Source organism: Gymnoscopelus braueri (genome assembly GCF_963280865.1).
Source record: "Gymnoscopelus braueri genome assembly, chromosome: 23".
Lineage (NCBI taxonomy): Eukaryota > Metazoa > Chordata > Actinopteri > Myctophiformes > Myctophidae > Gymnoscopelus > Gymnoscopelus braueri.
Genome location: NC_137625.1, coordinates 37,786,350 through 37,806,571, shown reverse-complemented (window position 1 = coordinate 37,806,571; position 20,222 = coordinate 37,786,350). Strand labels below are relative to the sequence as shown.

Here is a 20,222-nt window from a genome sequence, read left to right as displayed (position 1 = left end):
CAAAAATAGCCGATCTACAAGCTCAGAACGCGACGCGTTCTGAGCTTGTAGAATGGCTATTTTTGGCCAATGTTCCACCCCAGACTATGGATGCTGGGGTTCAAGTGGTTAACAAAAGTGGCATTTTAAGAGTTTTAAGCATATTTTGATTATCGCGATAATATCGTAAATCGCAATTATTTTGGTCACAATAATCGTGACATGAAATGCTCATATCGTCCCAACCCTAGTTAGATCTGTTACATTGTCCTTCACTCTTGTGGTGTTTTTGTAGCAGGTCTGTTTTTCTAAATCCATCACGGTGAAGGCAAGCACATTTTTTTGTGTAAACAAATAAATATTTTTTTTAAATCATCACTAAAATAAAATCACTGGTTCTCAACGTCGAGTCCGGGGACCACCAGGTGTCCAAATGGACCCTTACAAGTCTGTTGTTAAACATACCTACCTAACCTACCTACTACCACACACATACACATTCCTATAATCATCCATGTTAAATAAACCTAGTGTGCATTGAAACAGTTATCAGTTTGGCTTTAAGGCTTAAGCATGGGGAGAAAACAAAAAAGAGCACTATCCTTTCCCAAGAATGCAGGAATGCAATTTATCGCATCTTTAAGACAGAGACAAACACACACAAGTGAAGTGTGATATCACACACACACACACACACACACACACACACACACACACACACACACACACACACACACACACACACACACACACACACACACACACACACACACACACACACACACACACACACACGTGTCGAGGCACATGACAAACAGCGGTGACACGCTGAACACCACGTGAAACACACACTTCCTAGTTGACTAACAACCTAAGCTCTAGCGTTTAACACGTGTACTGTACCATGACAGAGCTTCCAGTACATGTCTAAGGCCATGTGTACCATTGGTAGATCCGTTATGACAGCGTTCCATTATTATAATTGACTGACATTTGTTATTAGGCTTTCCAGTGGTAATATCGGGCTTTCATCTGGATTGACCTTGCAGCTGTTCAGTCTAGACATTCTAATGATATACCTAAGTGCAGGTCAGTTGACAGAGCATACCACTGTAGTGTGTGTGTGTGTGTGTGTGTGTGTGTGTGTGTGTGTGTGTGTGTGTGTGTGTGTGTGTGTGTGTGTGTGTGTGTGTGTGTGTGTGTGTGGGGGGCTTAATCTGCTTAGTAATATGCATGCTGCTGAGCAATGGCCTATAGTTTATTGTTTAGGATCCCCATTAGCTTTTGCCATGACAAAAGCTAGTCCGACACAGACAGAATTTTTTTCTTTACAAACACTATAATTAAATAAAAATAGAAAATAAAATAATTACGACAATTAACACATTGAGTGCCAGGTACTATGCATCCGCTTCATCCGCGGGGTGCCAGACAGTTTTTTACCGTGTTTAAACGATGTTTGAAGAACCGCAGAAGCCACAACGTGCACGCGGATGTAAACAAAAAGTGTCCGGGGTGGGGGAGGGTCCCGTCTATATATATATATATGGGACGAAAACTTTTTTACACCATCGTCCATTTTGTTGCTATCGCCCGTTGAAAGTGGCTCGTTTTCACCAAAAAAAAAAATCTGTTCTAGAAGTGTTTTTCTACAAATCCTAATACAGGAGTGGACGGAAGTGACGTTTTTTGAGATGACGTCACATCCGTCCATTCCTTCTATCAGCGTCGAGGGATCATTCCTAAGTTGTGTTATAGCGCCCTCTTGTGGAATTCTCTCTCAAAAAGAAAACATTGGAATGGACGCAGATCTACGTTTATGGCACTCAACGGTTGGATTTGAAACGACGTAGGCACTAAATGTGTTAAAACTAAATCACTTATAACGCATTAAACGTTGTGTGTCTGGGGATTAGTACAGGCTTGTTTGCATAAAGTGTTCTTTTAGCTTTTTCATGAAGGTGAATTTTGTGTTTGTATTAATTATGCACTTAAGCAATGTCACACACACAGACATACTGACACACCACACTCGATGACATCAAACAATTATAATCATTAGGACTAAATAATACAAATGCTAATTTGTAAACATGTACTTCATATGTGAGAGACGTCAATTATCGGGACTGCTGTAGTTTATTTTATATGGCCGCAAGTGTCGCCCTGAGTCACCGTGGAGGGTTGATGTGACACTCAGACTGAGACACTGACTACACAACCGCAATTATCAGCCACTGGAGTAGTGTGGTGGTGTTTACCTGCAGAAAGACATCGTCTCTGACTGTATTTTGGTGTTTTCACTGTTTGTCTGGGACGTTTTTGGGCTACCAAAACAAACAAAACTGGCTGATGACTATGCCTATGGGTAAAACAGATATGTATTGTTTCGTTATGTAAACACAGGGTAAAGTTTAAGGACATGGAAGAAAGACACAACACATGCTCTCCAAACCTGTGGCTATTAGGTAGCCTAATGTCTGATTAGTCGCATTCCAAAAATACTAGATCTACAAGCTCACACTGCATCTCACTGCGACAATCATGTTTTATTTTTATTTTAATTAAAGAGCATATTCAGTTATGGGATGTCAGCATGATATGATCTCACTGCACAGTTAAAATGTAAGCTTGCGCATCTGGTACAGACTGCCATGAAGGTTATGGGGAGAAATGAACGCCAGCCTCTCCAGTCACTCAGAATATGAGCATGAGCAGTCTGGTCTTAAACAAACACAGAGAATATTGTCTGACGCATCTTATATTCCCCATGCAGAGTATATGAGCTCCATATAGAGTACCCCAATGTAAACCTCAGCTGTTTGAAAAACTCATTTGTGCCTCCCTTAGATAAAACATGTAATCACTACTCTGGGACCACGCAAGTCGGGAACGATGCAAGTCGGGACTGCACGCCCCATCCATTTATGCAATACCTGTTCTACTCGACAAGACATAACAATAAGACAAACAACAAACTATAATGCATGTTAAACATGAGTAATTAACCTATCATAATGAGGTACTGCATAGGCAAACAGAATTACAACAGAATACAACAGTTTGACACATTAACAATTGGATAAAACAGAGCAGTCACACAACAGAGTCGAGATGACCCGTGATAGGACCCCAGATGTATTCGAATGTTGCCAGACTGTCCTGTTTGTTGCAACGCAGCCTCTCCAGATGTATTAGTGATACAAACTCATTAAGCCATCTAGTAAAACAAGGAGTGGTGGAAGTCTTCCCCTCTGTTAAATAAAATTATTCTCTTTGCTACAAGTGTACCAAGCATAAGGGTCTGTTGGACAGAGTACGGCAGAGCAAGAGAGGCTTCGGAGCAACCAAACAAGGCAGTTAGTGCATCAGGTTCAATATGAAAACCATACACTCTGGTATGCCAAGCAAAAAAGTACTTGTAGTCAGATTGTCAGAGTACCCAGTGTGGTACCCACTACCATACGGCCGATCGATGACATGAGATCCCTGTTGAGCTTGTATTTCGCTACTTTTGTGAGACACTTTAGTAAGACAAAGTACAACGAAGTATGAAGAAGTAAGGCATTCATTTACAAAAAACATTCAAAGTTGAAATATGCAACGATATGCAATATGTGTAACATGTGCATTATGTGTACCTTGCGGATTACTACAGTATGTGCTGCTTTGTTTATTTGTTTACAATATCTACAACAGGTCTGTGTACCTGACTTTTCTTTTGTGTGTCTGCAGGGTATCTGTTTGCCCGGAGTTAATCTCACAAACCGCTCAACCAATCAGTGCCAGATGTCTTGTGCACACAGCCAGTAGAATATCTTACTCACTGTGATACAGTGATATCTTACTCACTGTACCTGTTGTTAGAGTACCCAATGCACATGGGCTGTTCCCATGTGGATCCCAAGATCCACATGATTAGATTTGCATTATTACTATATGGAGGCACCTATATGTGTTGAGTTTCCCTTTGGAGAAGTACACATACTGTATAATATTTGATCATAAAAATGTAGTCAGTATGACACAAGAAAATATAGCCAGCTGCAGCTATTTAACTGAATAAGAAATCTTATGGATATGGATGTCCAGAACACAACTTCTACAGTACAACTCCTCTGTCAGATGACATCATCACTTAAACTAATGGAACATCCAATCAAAAGGAGCTTGTTTTATGAAATTAATTATTTCAGTTGACAATGGAAAACATACAGTGAAGTGGGAAAAAAGAAAGTAAACATCTTCCTTATGACTCATGCGGTCTCAAATGGTACCAGGGGACCTTCTGTACGTCGGTTTTGGGTTGCTGACCCCCTAGCAAACCGTTCCCTCTGATAAATGTGGCTTCAGAGAACATCCCCCAACAACAGGACTGAGGTCACTAGACACGCAGAGGAGCTCCACACGCTGTGATGATGTCATTATTTTGGAACAGGGCACTATTGATTTCCCTGGCAGAACAATGCGCCTCAAATGCAAAGCACCACCCACAATTGTCTACTGCTCCACCGCTGTTGCCCTTGAGTGGATTGTCCAAACAAGATACCGCCAGGCATTCTATTCTATGTTGTCCGAATGTCCGTTGCACTTTCTCTTATCCAGAGCGACAAAAAAAATGATTAAGCAGGTATGAGCATTTAGGGCCTTGGAGGTCACTTGGACACTAGGACAGGCTTTGCCTAATGGTTTCAGTGGGAATTGAACCCGAGACCTTTGAGATGCAGGACAAATCGCTCAAAAGCAGTGGCTCCCCACGTTTTCTGGATCAGGGCCCACTTGAAAGTCTCGAAAGCATTAGCGGCCCACCCAACCGACCACTTAACACGGCAGCCGAATGTTAAGTGGTCATTTGGGTGGGCCACGTGCATTTTCAGTTGATCAATCAAACGATTGTGTTCGAGCTTGAATCAATGGAACTGAGGTAATATTAAGGTCCTATTTCGGCATCACAATGAAAACAAATTTTCCAAGGTTTTAAAGAAAAGAAATACCATGAATTCTTTTTACATTATTTTTAAAAACATTGTTTTATATAAGCATTAAATCTTAGTGTTTTGCCAATTATTTGGGAGGCCACTTGCAATATCCTCACGGCCCACTGGTGTTGGGAATCGCCAAGTTGCATGTTTTGGGTTCCTCATGAGGCACTTTTTTTTCTCTTTCTGCAACATCAACACTAATGTTTATTAATTTGTTGATCATCAATAACGCCTTTCATATGGTAATTTACAGTCTAGCAAATGGATACACCTGGTCCACATTGTGAGATACAAATTAGAATCTGAACAGACTCAGTCAATAATGCTGAAGTGGCATGAAAACCACTTATTATTAGTAGCACAGGTGGTAGTTGAGTGAGTGTTGCTGAGGCGAGAGTGCGCAAGGAAGAGCCTTACAATAATATATATATAATACCCTAGACAGATTAAGGGTTCCTTTTCAGGCTGCGAATCCCCAAAATAATCATATTTGACCCCCCCCCCCCCCCAAACACCCTTACAAGTACTTGGAATTGTAGAAATTACATTTAGTTTGACTCGGTTCCACAGATAAATATTGTGAAAATAGCCGAACTACAAGTTCAAAATTGTCAATCAATTGTATTGATTGAAACAGCCAAGCTACAAGCTCACAAGGCGGGCGCACAAAGTACTATAAAAAAAAACAATGATTCATAACTTTTTATATAGATGTATACTGTATATTACAGTAATAATGTGTGATTGTCGCAAAATCCCATAGCACAGCTGGACGAGTCTCACGGCACACCATTCTGAGAACCATGTGACCCGAACCTACAGTATATGAATCATTAAACCAATAACAGCAGAGTGGAATCTGGAATATGTTGCTGGCGTGTTGATGACTAACCATATTTGAGGCCCACCACAGTTAGCAACTATTCCTTTTCAGGTGAGAAAAACAGGAAAACTTGACCGGGCCATTTAAACATGTATTCAACTCCAAGTTGTAGGTACCGTACTTTCAGCCTGGTAGCAACTAATAAACAAGAAAAGTAGAATGTGTCTCTGTTGTATTTCCATCAAACAGTTAGGGGGTGCACACAGGTTCACAACCAATTAGGGGGTGCACTGCATACACAGGTTAGGGACACACAGGTGGGGCTCAGAAGAATACAATGGTATCAACTGGTGCTGTGTCTATGGCTTTGTCATCGACACTGCCTCCTGGCACTGACTGAATGCCAAGCATAATATCTAGGAATAATGCTTAATAATAACTCTGTTATCAGTACAGTATCATTTCAAATCACGCTCTTATCGTTCAACAACAGAAGCAACAGATATATTGTTGATCATCAAGCTGTTAATCAGTAACCTCTATCATAGAAATTAATCAGTAGCCTACACAGTAAAATGCTAGTTCACCCAAAAAAAAACTTATTTTACAAAAAATCTCATCTTCAATGGGGTGTGTAATTGATAGAAAATAAGTCATTTTTTGGGGGGTGAAATACTCCTTTAATGAATAATGTGTAACTCTGAGTGTGTACAAATGTAATCAAATGGACCCGCAACTCTCAAGATATATAACTATATCATTATAGCTAGTTCCTTACCGAGTCCGCTTATCTCTTGCCTGATGTTGAGCCGGTTCCTCTCGTCAGCGATAGCCTTCAGCATCTGCTGGAGAGACTGGTCCAGGTCGCCGTTGCTCTCCTCCTCCTCCTCTGGCACCGGTACTGCTGCTGCTGTGGTCCTGGACCCGGCGGAGACGGTCTGACTCTGCTGGTTGTTACACAAACTGGGGAAGGCTGCCATGCTGAAGCTGAGCTCATGACAGTGACAGTGACTCCTATGGTGCGACGGCTGGATGGGATTCTCCCCGGGGAGGGACGGTGAGAGCGTGCGGAGGGATAGGCTGGCTGGCTGGCCTGGCGAAGATAAGGAGAGGAAACTATAGGGTCCCCCCCGTGGGCTTGACCGACGTGACGGAAGAGGGATAATCCTCGGTACTGACAACAGATAGTGTCCAACAACAAACATACAAACAAGGCTCCTTTTCTCCGTTCACCTCCTCCAATACGTCCACAGGAGGAGAGATAACGCGGAGGTGATGATAAGTCAGGGGGGATTTATGTATCTAAAGCGGTTTTCAGCTCGAGTGACGCGAGGAGAGAGGAGACTTCATTCCCGTCTGTTTAGAAACAGATATCAAGCTTGGGAAATGTCTCTCCTCCTCCAAGAAGGAGGAACAGCCCTTTACACTTCCTGTAATGCAGAATAACAGACGATATTTAAAGGGAAACGGACCTTTGGTTTGGTTTTTCTCGTGTCCTCCTGCCTCCTTCAGAATGCCGCTTGCTTTTGGACGGTGTGTGTACTGACAGTGTTGCCAGATTTGAGAGAAATAAGCAACCAGGTATATGAAAACAAGCCCAAAAGAAGCGACTATGCTACATGAGCCCTTTAAACCTATTTGAAAATAGCTTGTAGATCTGCTATTTTTTTTTTAAAGGAATATTCTAAAAACATTTTAAAAACACAATTCTTGTACGGGGATCCCTGGCATAAAATGTTTTCAGATGGGGGTCCGCAGACAAATATATACTCATTTGGGGGTTCTTGGCTTGAAAATGAAACTCTGGTTTAAACAACATTAGGAAACAAGCCCAAACAAGCCCCCCCCCCCCCCCCCCCCCCACAAAAAAAAAGCAACCCGCAACAAACCAATTTTTACAAGCAACAGATAAAGAAGCCCAAAATCGCTTATAATAAGCCGATATGGCAACGCTGGAGATAAGAACAACGTCGAGGCGTTGTGTACGTCCTCACTCATTGGCTCTGCTGCCTGTCGCTCGGCAGATGCCGCGTCACAATAGGCCTACAGAGAGAAGGGGGCGGGACGGCAGAGCTTCTGGGGGTATGACGACATTGTAGCTGACAACGAGAGAGTTTCCACTTCATCTGTTACCTGACAGTGGAGTGGTGGAAAAAGTACTCACATGTTTTTTTTACTTAAGTAAAAGTATCAATACTGCAATGTAGAAATACTCTGTTACAAGTAAAAGTCCGGGATTCAAAATGTACTTAAAGGATGACTTCACCGCTTTTCAACCTATCTTCATATAATTGGTCCTCACTAATACTCATGATAAAATGGTAAAAAAAAATTCTACTCGGCCTGTGTCTCATAGGAGGGCTGTGGACAGTCCAGAAACCGTCTACCAGTGACATCATCGTTAGGCATGATTTTTTTTCCCAACAAGATTTCACATTTTTTATTTAGATTTTTATTAACACAATAACCATGGCTTCTTTTATTGCATCGCAACTTTCCAGGAATAGAAAGCCGTCAGTTTCTATTAGCTTGGATTCCCCATTGATGATGTCACTGGTAGACGGGACTCTGGACTGTCCACAGCCCTCCTCTGAGACACAGACCGAGTAGAAAAAAATGGTACCATTTTATCATGAGTATTAGTGAGGACCAATTATATGAAGATTAATCTCTCAAGAACAGATTCTGCACTGCGTTGGAATCTGTCGTGAAGGCTCGTCATAACATGTACACACTGGGCTACAAGTGGGCGTGCCTTCAGATCAGGAAGCAGGCCGCGCTTTACCCAATCAAATGTAGTGGGCGGGATTCACATGTCCGTCGATCTTTCCCCCTCAAAACAAACTCAAACTAATTTAACAATAGCGTCCGCGGAGCAGACAAAACCACGGAAAGATATTCACATTTTAACTTACTCTTTCATCATAGAAACAAGTGGGCTTATAACCAAAACGATCCATGTTCTCTGGGAGAAGTGGTGTTAGTGTTCCGTGTAGAAATATTGTTAGTGGGAATGAAAACATAGTGGCACCCACCGGAAGTGAAAGCTGAAGGCAGACCTAAACCCCGGTTTCCTTGTGCACTGGCGTTACGTTTTCTTCCGCCCAGAGCCAACAGACATAGAACAAACAGCAGAGGGCGCTGTTTTTCATTTTCAGTTGGCGATGGGTTCCCAGATTGTATGAAGATGGGTTGAAAAGCGTGAAGTCGTCCTTTAAGTAAAAGTACAAAAGTATCAAAATGTACTTAAAGTAGGCTACCAAAAGTAGAAAGTAGTACTGCAGAATGTCCCATTTCACAAGTTTTCAAATGTATAATTTTTTGGGGGGAAATAGCCGATCTACAAGCTCACAATGCGTCACATCGCGATGCATTGTGAGCTTGTACATCGGCTATTTTCAAATGGCCGAAATGGCTGAAGTGGTTTATGTTTTGTAATAATCAAAATCTACAAAGTAACTAGTAACTAAGGTTTTCAGATAGTGGAGTTAAAGTACAACATTTGTCTCTGAGATGTAGTGAAGTAGAAGTAAAAGTATAGAAAATTGGAAATATTCCAGTAAAGTAAAAGTACCTCAAACTTGTACAGTAGGCTACTTGCAGTCAGAGACGAGTACATGACATGTATAGTTACTTTCCACCACTGAGTAAGCCTCGCCCTACATCCAAGCCATACGTCCGTTTAAACAATGAACCAATCATGTCAGTCCATCTGATATCACTACAGTTCAGAGGAAAAACCTATGGGAAAAACGGATGATGTCATCCTTTTTACGAGCCGTGCAGCATCACCAGTAGTGTTGTGTTGCAATGTCCGCTTATTAGAAGCGACTTTGGGCTTGTTTTTCTGTAAAGTTGCTTGTAAATATTACTATTTATACATCCTGAATTAAATGGCTTCACCTGAATTTATTTAGCAATAATTTGTACCATTCATTCAGTCAAGATGTTCAGTTAAATCATTTTGAAAATATTGTGTCATGCAACCTGTTATTTTTTATTATAATCATAAAGTATATTGGTATTGTTTTTTTCTAAGGAAAGAAATGTTACCTTGCTTTTTTTTTTTCATTTTGTTTGCATAATCTATATGGGTCTAGGTGTGTGTTCTCTTCACACATTTACACCCATTCTATTGTATCTGTTTAAAGTGATGGGCTGCACGAGTGCATGCGCCCCAGTGCATGCTGGGAAATGTGTGTTATTGTTCTTATTTGTGTTATTATTTGAATATGGGAATGTGTAGTGGGGTTATGTTATGGGTCATTGAGTTTAGTGTTTTGTTGTGGTGTTATTTGGTGATTTAAGTCATTTTATGTAATTTGTTAGTAAAACCATGACTGTAAATGTCTGTTAGTTTGGTCAAATTCTCATCTCATCACCAAAAAATGACTGCTCACTTAACGTACCGATGATGGTTGTACCCACAGAGAGCAATTATGATAACCGTAAATGAATTCTCCTCAACCCCGCATCTTCTATCAATTTGCCATACATATATATGCTCAAAAAATATGACTAAAACATGTGTGAAAAGAATATAGAACATTTATTTTTACTTCCTATTAAATTCAATTCAAATTGAGTTATTTTGGAAGCACCAAAATTTTACTTAAAGGAGTAGTTCACCCCAAAAAAATACTTATTTTCTATAAATTGTACACCCCATGAAGCCTTGAATTCATGGATTTATTTTAGTTTTTGTGGCATTCCTAAGCCAATAATTTGATTCCCGTCTCCTACCGGCTAATGTATCCAGTAGGAGACACAAAGTAGATTATTTGTGTCTCCTACCGGATACACACCCGGTCATCAAATTATTGGCTTAGGAATGCCACAAAAACAAAAATAAATCCATGAATTCAAGGCTTCATGGGGTGTGCAATTGATAGAAAATATGTCATGTTTTGGGTGAACTCCTCCTTTAATATACAAAAAAATGCACTAAAAATAAGGAACTCTTGAGTGATGCTGTGAGCTACAATATCACCTGCATTTCAATAACAACCTTCCCACAAGTTAATAGTGTTTATTGTTGTGATTATTAAGGTGAAATAGAATTCATACATCTACTGATTTTGAGCAACGTATTGTCTTTATAATCATCATCTGTGCTTAAACTTTGATATCAGTTTCCACATTGAGTTATTGTGTACAATATGTGTATCAATCCACCACTTAAGTCAACCATTCTAAGTCTTGGTGACTTTCCACAAAATAATGTTTGTAGTTCCGTGTTTAAGGCCCAAAACAACATACTTTAGTTTTTCTCTTTACCGAAATCACAGTTTAAATTTTGTGAATTTTCAGAATGTTGTCAAATACAGTGGGTGATGTCATCAAAGACAGTGAAGGCACATCTGAAACTGCACAGAAGTTTTTACAGACATCATTTCTATTTAAAATTTTTTGGTAGGAAAAATTGATGTAACTACCAACACTAATCAATAATCACTAGTCTAGTTTAACCCATTTAGACCGGGAAAGTATCGGTGTCATTTTATATTTATTTGGCTATTCAAAAATAGCAGATCTACAAGCTCATAGCTTGTATATCTGCGCGTATAGCTTGTAGATCTGCTATTTTTGAAAAATCTCGAAAATGCGTCCAAATCTTTGTATATATAAATTTTTAAAGCAAACATTTTAACTCAAATCTTTGCTTCTGGTGATTCTACAAATGTCCATTACAGCCCATTACTATATATATATATATATATATATATATATATATATATATGGACACAGGACACAGACAGATACCGAGATCTCTATATCTAGGTTACACACAGACAGACAGATAGGTAGATGAGTACTTAAGCATTAGGCTACTAAATATTTGTACAGTTAGGATCAGATTTAGTACTCAGTCAATATCACTAAAAGATATTGAAGATGGTGATCAGTTGTCCACCAACACATTTTCAGTCAATGTCACAACCAGTTCTGCACTCCATCAGGTTCCCAGCAGTACACCTTACACCTGAATCAGATTCAGTGTTGTCAATGACACACTGGGCCGACAGGAGTACATTGTGATGAACTGGCAAGGTGACTGCCGTGAAAGCATCATCATTTAACCATCCAAGAGACAGACAGGTTCCAGCAGATATTTAAAGGTCCCATTTGCACTACGCTGTCTTCCACGGTGTCAGCTAAAAAACAATTATTATAGTTCACTATGCAAAAACGTATTTCTAGATAAAGGAAACTTTTATCTTGAATTTGAACTTGGAAAGCCACTTTAATGTATTGTTATTTAAGCTTTTATTAAACACATATTGTTAGTTTCCATAGTGTTGCATCTTGGGTAATGTTCATTACATGAATGATGCTCTCTGATTGGCTGGCAGGTCAACGTTCTTGTGAGCAGTGTTGCCATGTCAGCTTATTATAAGCGACTTGCATGGCCTTTTTCTGTAAAGTTGCTTGTAAATATTGGTCGTTGCGGCTGGTGTTTTTTTGGCCTTGTTTCTAAAGTGTAGTTGCTTATTTGGGCTTGCTTCCGAAATATTTTTTATTATTATTTAAACCAGTGGTTCTCAAAGATTTTAATGTCATGGACCCACAAATTATATTGTATTGTATGTCCCTAACCCCCATCTGAAAATGTTCTGTGCAAGGGAGCCCTGTACCAGATTTGTGTTTTTAGATAGGCTATTTTCAAAATGCCAATGTATATAGATTCAAAGTGCTCATGTGTTGTCGCTTCTTTTGGGCTTGTTTTGTTGCTTATTTCTCACGCAAAACTGGCAACACTGGCTGTGAGCTAACTACCAGATTAGCTAGCAGTCAATATCACAAAACAACAGTAAACAAGCAAAGCTTTACATGTTATTATTACACGGCTTGGTTGAATGCTTGATTGCAGATTGTCTTTGATTTTTTTAATAGCCCAGATTCAAAACATGTTTATAGGTGTTGTAAACAGCTAACAAGTGTTCTTTAAGAAATATTTTTAAATTGGTCAAATTCCCTTTGTGTGGTTCAGATCCATTATAAACCCTATTCTTAAATCACAAAGTGATGATCCTAGCTCAGCTGAGTGCCTCTTAGAGGGATATCCCTCAGTTTGAATGAGTTGTGAGCTTGTAGATCGGCTATTTTTTTAATAGCCAAAGTATGAAATAAGGTTAAAGTGGTTAAACTGATGCCATATTAACTCATTTAACTGGGGACCCCCTGGCATCCCTTCAAGGGCCCCGTGGGTCCCCGAACCCCACTTTGAGAACCACTGAGTAACAGCGTCAGTATCCATAAAACATATATGCTTCAGAATTGACCCTCTCCGTTTCCTTTCCTCTGAAAACACTGACAGAGGATTTTACTTTTAATCGATTCTGGCTTATACACAAATACCAAAATCGATAAAACATCTCTATCAGTCTTGCCCCCAATTAAGGCTACTAATACACCCAGTGGTCTTGTAGTTCTGCAGGAATTAATTTAGTAAAAGAATAAGCATAACCCATGTCTCAAAATAGACCAAAAATGTTTAAAGGCAAAAATAAGTTATTGTGGAATTCTGAATGTAGTTTATCATGTAGGAAAAATTGTTTAAAAAAAATAAAATAATAGATTTCCTGCAGAGCAAGTTATGAAGGAAATTAGCTCAGCTTACAAATGACTATTTTCTCATACAGAATACACAAGATGACACCTTCTCCTGGACATCCATCCTGAACAGGACCCCAACAACAATAGCAAGGTGGTAAAAAAAAATCAAACATTAGAACATTTGACAAATATAAAGAGACATTTTCAGAGGCATATTAGAATTCATTTTTTAAAATTAAAACGATCCGTTAACAAAAATTTAATAATTCTAATTAATAACTGTACTACTGTTATTTAACTGCCCATCCTGTTTAACTGCCATCCTGCCAAACCATGTCCAGAAACGGATCGGCCCAGCCACGTTCAGCTACCTTCATTATTTGATACCACCAGCAGTATTCGGCCTTGTACAGCTAAAGAAAAACACAAAGAAATGTGTTGATCGCAGTACCCTAAATGTAGTTATTAAAACATCATTAAACAACTTAAAAACAAAGCACTGAAAGAGATTGGGGTTAAATCATGTTATGTTGAAATTAAAGCATTACAGCACAAAAAAGTGATCCACTGAGAGCTTTGACTGACAAATAATACTATGATAATAGTAGGATAGATAATATTGTGTTTCTTACAGATTTCCAAGAGTGGAAAGTTTTTCAGGTTTCCAGTGTTGGTAGGTGTGCAATTTGCACGCCAGGTCAGGTAGGTTATTGTGGGCCAGCAATGTTCGGAATTCAGTTATCATAGAGGTGAGTGGAATCTGTAGAAGTTGAGGGATTCATGTTGATGAAGTTATTGCACAATATGTTGATTTGTGGGAGTGTAGATTATAGTTTTGTGTTCGAGTTTCTGTTAATTGTATTGTTATTAATGTGAAGTGGCTTGTTATAGAGTTATAGTCAGACAATTTTTGGGTGGAGGTTCTTTAGTGGCCTAGTTGGGGTGTTTAGGTAACTGCAAACTTTAGATGCCAATCTTAGCCAATCAGGATGGACTATAAAATAACGGACAGATCCGTCTTGATCTCATGACATGACTCCAGGTGGCGCTATAATAGGCCTTTGTGAAAAGGGTGGCATTTCTTCCTTGGCCTTTCACGGCAATCTTACGCTGCGTTCATGATTTGAGGCATTTTGTTCAAAGCGAACTACCGTACTCCTGCAAACTTTAGATGCCAATCTTAGCCAATCAGGATGAATATGAAAACTCGGACAGATCCATCTTGATCATATGATAATGTGTACCGATTTGTGTGATGTTTGGACAACATATGTAGGAGTAATGTCACAAAATGTGTTTTGCAAAAATCGGCCTGCTGGTGGCGCTATAATAGGCCAATGTGAAAAGGGTGGCATTTCTTCCTCGGCCTAGTGAAGCCTAGCTTAACGGGGCCGAGACGAATGCTTGGAATGGCACTTGAAGTCACATGGAAGGACCTCATCAGAAGCGTGGACCTCTACAGAGGCCTCGCACGGGTCACAGACAAGGTCAGAGAGAAGAATGAGGCTGGCTGGACATTGTGTCAGGCACCCGGAACTGATGGGAGCCAACCCAAGGCGCAGCTAGGAGAAGGGGGCGCGCTGCCTAAGTAGACAGACTGCGGCCTGACAGTGGAGCAAGCAACACTGTAGAGCTCCAGACCCTGATGCTGGATAGGAGGTGATCCTGGTGTCCCAAGTTGGGACCTGGCATCTTGTCTTACCATAAACATCTTGCATGTAGAGGTATTTCCACAGGGTGTCGTCTGCCGCCTGACTCAGGTAGTGCGTGCTCGTTGACGACAGCGCCAACAGCGAGCGGTAATCTAGCTTTAACATTTTTTGTAGAATTTCTGGGGGCAGAGCGTCCAGAAGACCCAAGACTACAGACACCACCAGAGGGAGACAGAGTCAGCTGTGTTACACATGGAGGTATAATAAGGTCTTACACAATAAAGCTTTGATGCTCTCCAGCCCTTTCTTAGTCTCGCGTGGCCAGACTGTTGCCTCCCACAATTTACAAATGTTTCCGGCATACAGTCTGGGCCTCGGAAGCCATAGATATAGAAACCTAGATACCTCATTGGCCTCTGCAGTTCATTGGAGCGACCTGTTTCGTATGGTGGCCGCCATACGCGCTGTGATTGGCCAGTGCCCGTCCCCCCCCCCGGAAATGGGGGGAACGGGCACTGGCCAATCACAGCGCGTCTTTTCCAGGACTTGTCAGAATCTAGTTGTCCCGCCCCCACCTGCCTCTCATTGGCCTACTGAACGCCCCCTTCTGTGACGCACGCGGAAATTTCCAGCTGCCCCCCCAAGGAAGCTTGGGAAGCGGAAGCGCGCCCGCCATACAGACGCTTCAGAGCCAGAGGAGGCGTCTACCTTTATATGTCTATGTCGGAAGCTCTGATCATGCTTAAGGGGAAAGCGGAAGCCCCTCCCCTACCCACTTCCGTTTTAGCATTGTGCAGTGGCGCAAAGGAGTCCGACTGGAATCAAAACAGATTTCAAAAGCTCTTTTCGAGTCAACGCTCTCTGAACTTTGTCTAATCCACAGTGTTAATAATCTATATAGCATTCAGAGATTGTGGAATAGTTGTCTGGTGACGCGAGACTAGTTCCCACTGGGACTACAGGTCCGCGGACATCGCGTCGTGATTGGTCGAATGTCTTTCCGGTCTGAGTAGCATAGAACAACTTCCGTTAAGCAGATTTCGGGAAGTGGAGTTCCAGACTCTATATAGCATTCAGAGATTGTGGAATAGTTGTCTGGTGACGCGAGACTAGCCCTTTCTCAACACTAAGAGGTGGGCATTTTCCTGCTATCTAATAATAATAATAATGATAATAATATAATCTTACACTTCAAATAACATAATTCAAAAAAGAGATTTCTACAAAACGATTGTGACTCAAATACATACAAGGGCTTCAGCCTCTGCCCCAGGGGAACTCTTTTATTTTATTTTTAATCACATTGTTTTGACACTTGTCAAATGCTCTGCACATCACTTGACTGCTTCAATTTCCTGCTCTCCTGCCACTGAAACCAAGAGGGTTTATTTCTTGATTCTTGGCATTAGTGACACCAGAGCACAATTGGAGCGGGATTGACGTTTGAAGCATGCCTGGACCTTCGTCAGGTCATCATGTCATTCGTGCCTTGCACCCTGCTCCATTAAATAAAAGGCTTCAACTGTCCGAGTTGCTCCTGTGCTCCAGTGCTTTCTTCTTAGCTGATTATATCTTATAATGAACTACAAAGGTGCGCTCAGTGGAACACATTTCTATGCCGGCCCGGGTGGCCTATAGGGCTATGTCGTGGGTTACAGAGGGGAATAGTTTTGGTCAGAAGTGAAAATGCTGGGGGGATACAGATTCTGGTCCGGTCAACATTAGAATTCACGCTACGCCAGTGCTTGGACCTGGGAAAATGATGGTGAACATGACTTAAGCTTTTTGGATATTGCTGGTGAGGTGCTGGAACATTCATTACTTACCTGCCCCGAGTCTGTACAGACCATCCTGTGCCCTCCATCCACTGGGCATAGTAGTAAAATAATTGATAATACCATGACTTTATTTATTTTTTACAATCAATGACATTATCATTATGACTAATACAAGTAAATAAAAAACATTTATTTTGTGTCTATATGTTACATAATTATGCTGTGAGGCAGCATCTCCTACTGTATTCTTTAGTGTCTATGGACGACACAAGAATGCTACGAATGGCACTTGAAGTCACATGGAAGGACCTCATCAGAAACGTGGACCTCTACAGAGGCCTCGCACGGGTCACAGACAAGGTCAGAGAGAAGAATGAGGCTGGCTGGACATTGTGTCAGGCACCCGGAACTGATGGGAGCCAACCCAAGGCGCAGCTAGGAGGAGAAGGGGGCGTGTTGCCTAAGTAGACACACTGCAGCCTGACAGTGGAGCTAGCAACACTGTAGAGCAGGGGTCTTCAACAGGGGGTCCGGGACCCCTAGGGGTCCTCAGAGTTACTACAGGGGGTCCGCCAAATCTTTGTGTGATATGATTTTTTTTTTGCTATTTTTTTTTTAAATATCTGAGGAGAACTTAAGCCAAAAAAGGGCGAGGCGTTGTGAGCTTGTAGATCGGCTATTTTTGGCAAAGAGTTATAGGTGTGGAGGGGGGAAAAAGCAGCAAAAGTTTATCTGAAATAAAAAAAATTACAATACAGAGGGGGTCCCTGCTTCATCTCTCTCTCAGCTAGGGGGTCCTTGGCCTGAAAACGTTGAAGACCCCTGCTGTAGAGCTCCAGACCCTGATGCCGGATAGGAGGGAGAAGAGGGCAGTGATCCTGGTGTCCCAAGTTGGGACCTGGCATCCCAAGTTAGTCAGCTAGTACTCTCACAACATCGCATTGGTTAAAATGGACAGTGTCTTACCATTACAATCTCGGATGTAGAGGTATCTCCACAGGGAGTCGTCTGCCGCCTGACTTAGTGTGTGCTCGTTGACGACAGCGCCAACAGCGAGCGGAAATCGAGCCTTTTCATCACTGCTTGGAGAATTTCTGGGGGCAGATCGTCCAGACCACACAGCAGGAAGACCCAAGGCTACAGACACCAGCAGAGGGAGACACAGAGTCAGCTGTGTTACACATGGAGGTATAATAAGGTCTTACACAATAAAGCTCTATGCTCTTCAGCCCTCACCTCTACTTTCTCAACACAAAGGTCCTTACATACCGGGGCGATTTTTTTCATGCGAATAATACGTTTTTTCTTTACACCTTATAAAGTCAATGCAAGCTTCCACACCAGTTTCGCGGAGCGAAAAAGCGTCTTTTTTTCCTGCCATCTAATAATAATAATATAATAAGAACACAATAAACTAATGATGAAGATGAATCATAGTTATCTTTTATGTCTTTGATAATTGATTTGGGTATGAGACATAAGTAAAACTGTAAATATTTAACAACTGCCTATTGGGAACATGTGTATGTGGGATCACTGGCTCATTGACAAGTCGGAGTAGAAGGGTAGAAGACCCAAACAAAGTCTGTTGGGTTAGACTCCGATAATAAAATCCAATTGTATCTAGTGCTAGTTTGCATTTTCTCCTTGTTTTTCAAAGTCCTTGTAATAATACCTGATGCCTAGATTTTTTTTTTTAAACAAAGAAATTACATCAAATGAAAAAAAGACCATTATATATATATATATTATATATTCACACAGTAGCCATTTTGCTCTCACATCATATTTGCAAGTTGTGAAGAAATGCTTAAATGAAGAGGTCCACAACGCTGAGCCTGAAGCAGCATGTCAGAGAACAGGAAGTAGTGACGCAGAAAAAAAAGTTCATATCTGACTTTCCTAATGACAGAAAACTGTCCACAGTGTTTTTGTCCCAAATGGGGCATACCTGTTATGAGTATTTCATGACAATTTTTTTCCTGGTATGAGTATTTCATGAGTATTTTTTACCTGGCATTAGTAACCCTGCGCGCGCACACACGTACACACACAACAAAGTGTTACATAGGTGAGTGAGCTTGTAGATCGGCTATGTTTTCTATTGTTGTGTGACACTATGTATGATATGTATTAAACATCATGTGGGTCATTCCAGAATTGGAGGACATTTGGGCTTTCACATTTTTGAAAAATTAACCTTCTATTTGACAATTTTCTGTTATATATTCATCAATAATAGGTAATAAACTATCAAAAGCTTGATTGGCTCAGCTCAGGCATCAAAGATATTTTTTTTATTACATGTTTTATTTGTTGTTTGCTATACCTGGCACAACCCTGTTACCAACACTCAGGAACCTGAAAAAGGTGCATTAATGTATTTTAAAAATATAATTCCTTTACCATTAGGTTAAAGAAGTAACATTCTCTCTGAATAAACATTTGATTTCAGATATGAATTTATTTCAATTAGTTCAAGCAACTTTTTGTTTCACTTTACTAATTTAAGTATTAATTTTCAAATATTTGCTCTAACCCATTATGCATATAATTACTTAAACTCTTTAAAGGACAATAGGTCAAACCCTTATGTGTTGAGAAAGACATTTATGTTAATATTTGATTAAAATGATAATGGTAACAGGGTTGAAATTACAGTAACAGGGTTGAATAGCTTATTCATTACTTCTGATTAAAGATTATTTTCAATGTGACAAATAAATGCTCAAGACCACATAATTAGTCTTTTAATAACTTTTAATAACAGAAAATGAAATATTATTTGAATAACTTTTAATATATAACATGTTTCACATGAGGATGGTTGGTAGGTACTGTAGTGTGGAAATGGAAAATGGACCAGGAGGCAGCAGAGCTGTTCCAGAAAATCAGGGTTTTATTTTGCAAACAGGAGCTCACACAAGACACGTCTCACCAACGTCAACCCCATCTGATTACTAGTTTTCAAACACATTTTATACCTGATCACCAGCTAACTTGACCAATCAGGGAAGACTCTACTAAGTAGTTCCACTTAGACACAGGTGGCATTGATCACACCTCAATTAGACCTAACCTGTCAAGCCTATTAAGTTAGAGGACATAACCATTTACCATAACCATGTGTACAATGCAGACAATAACACATACTGTGTTGATGTTAATAAATTAACAAAGTATTTCCTTCTGTGAAATTAATAATACAACCAGAAAATCAATATAACCAGGAAATCACATGACAACTTAAGGGGGATGAACACTCCTTCTGAAATGGTTATGTCCAGGAATTTAAGTCTGTAGACAAAGAATAGTGAAAGTGAATAGTGAAAACATGAGCAAGATCGAGGAATCTGAACCTTCCCCTTGCAAACATTACACAATCAATGACCTCATACCTGAATATGAATGTGATTACATGTTTGGAATTTTGGGACTGGAGAAATGAGCC

At 40.4% G+C, this 20,222-nt stretch overlaps 1 protein-coding gene across 1 annotated transcript in view; it reads right to left on the bottom strand.

Annotated features, from left to right (window-relative positions):
* Positions 1–7,229, bottom strand: part of kiaa0930 — a 60,400-nt gene extending 53,171 nt beyond the window's left edge. The window contains exon 1 of the mRNA XM_080421665.1: positions 6,563–7,229. Coding sequence (XP_080277791.1) covers positions 6,563–6,989 — 427 coding nt within the window. The 5' untranslated portion in view covers positions 6,990–7,229. The remainder of the gene's footprint in view (positions 1–6,562) is intronic.
* Positions 7,230–20,222: the final 12,993 nt, after the last annotated feature.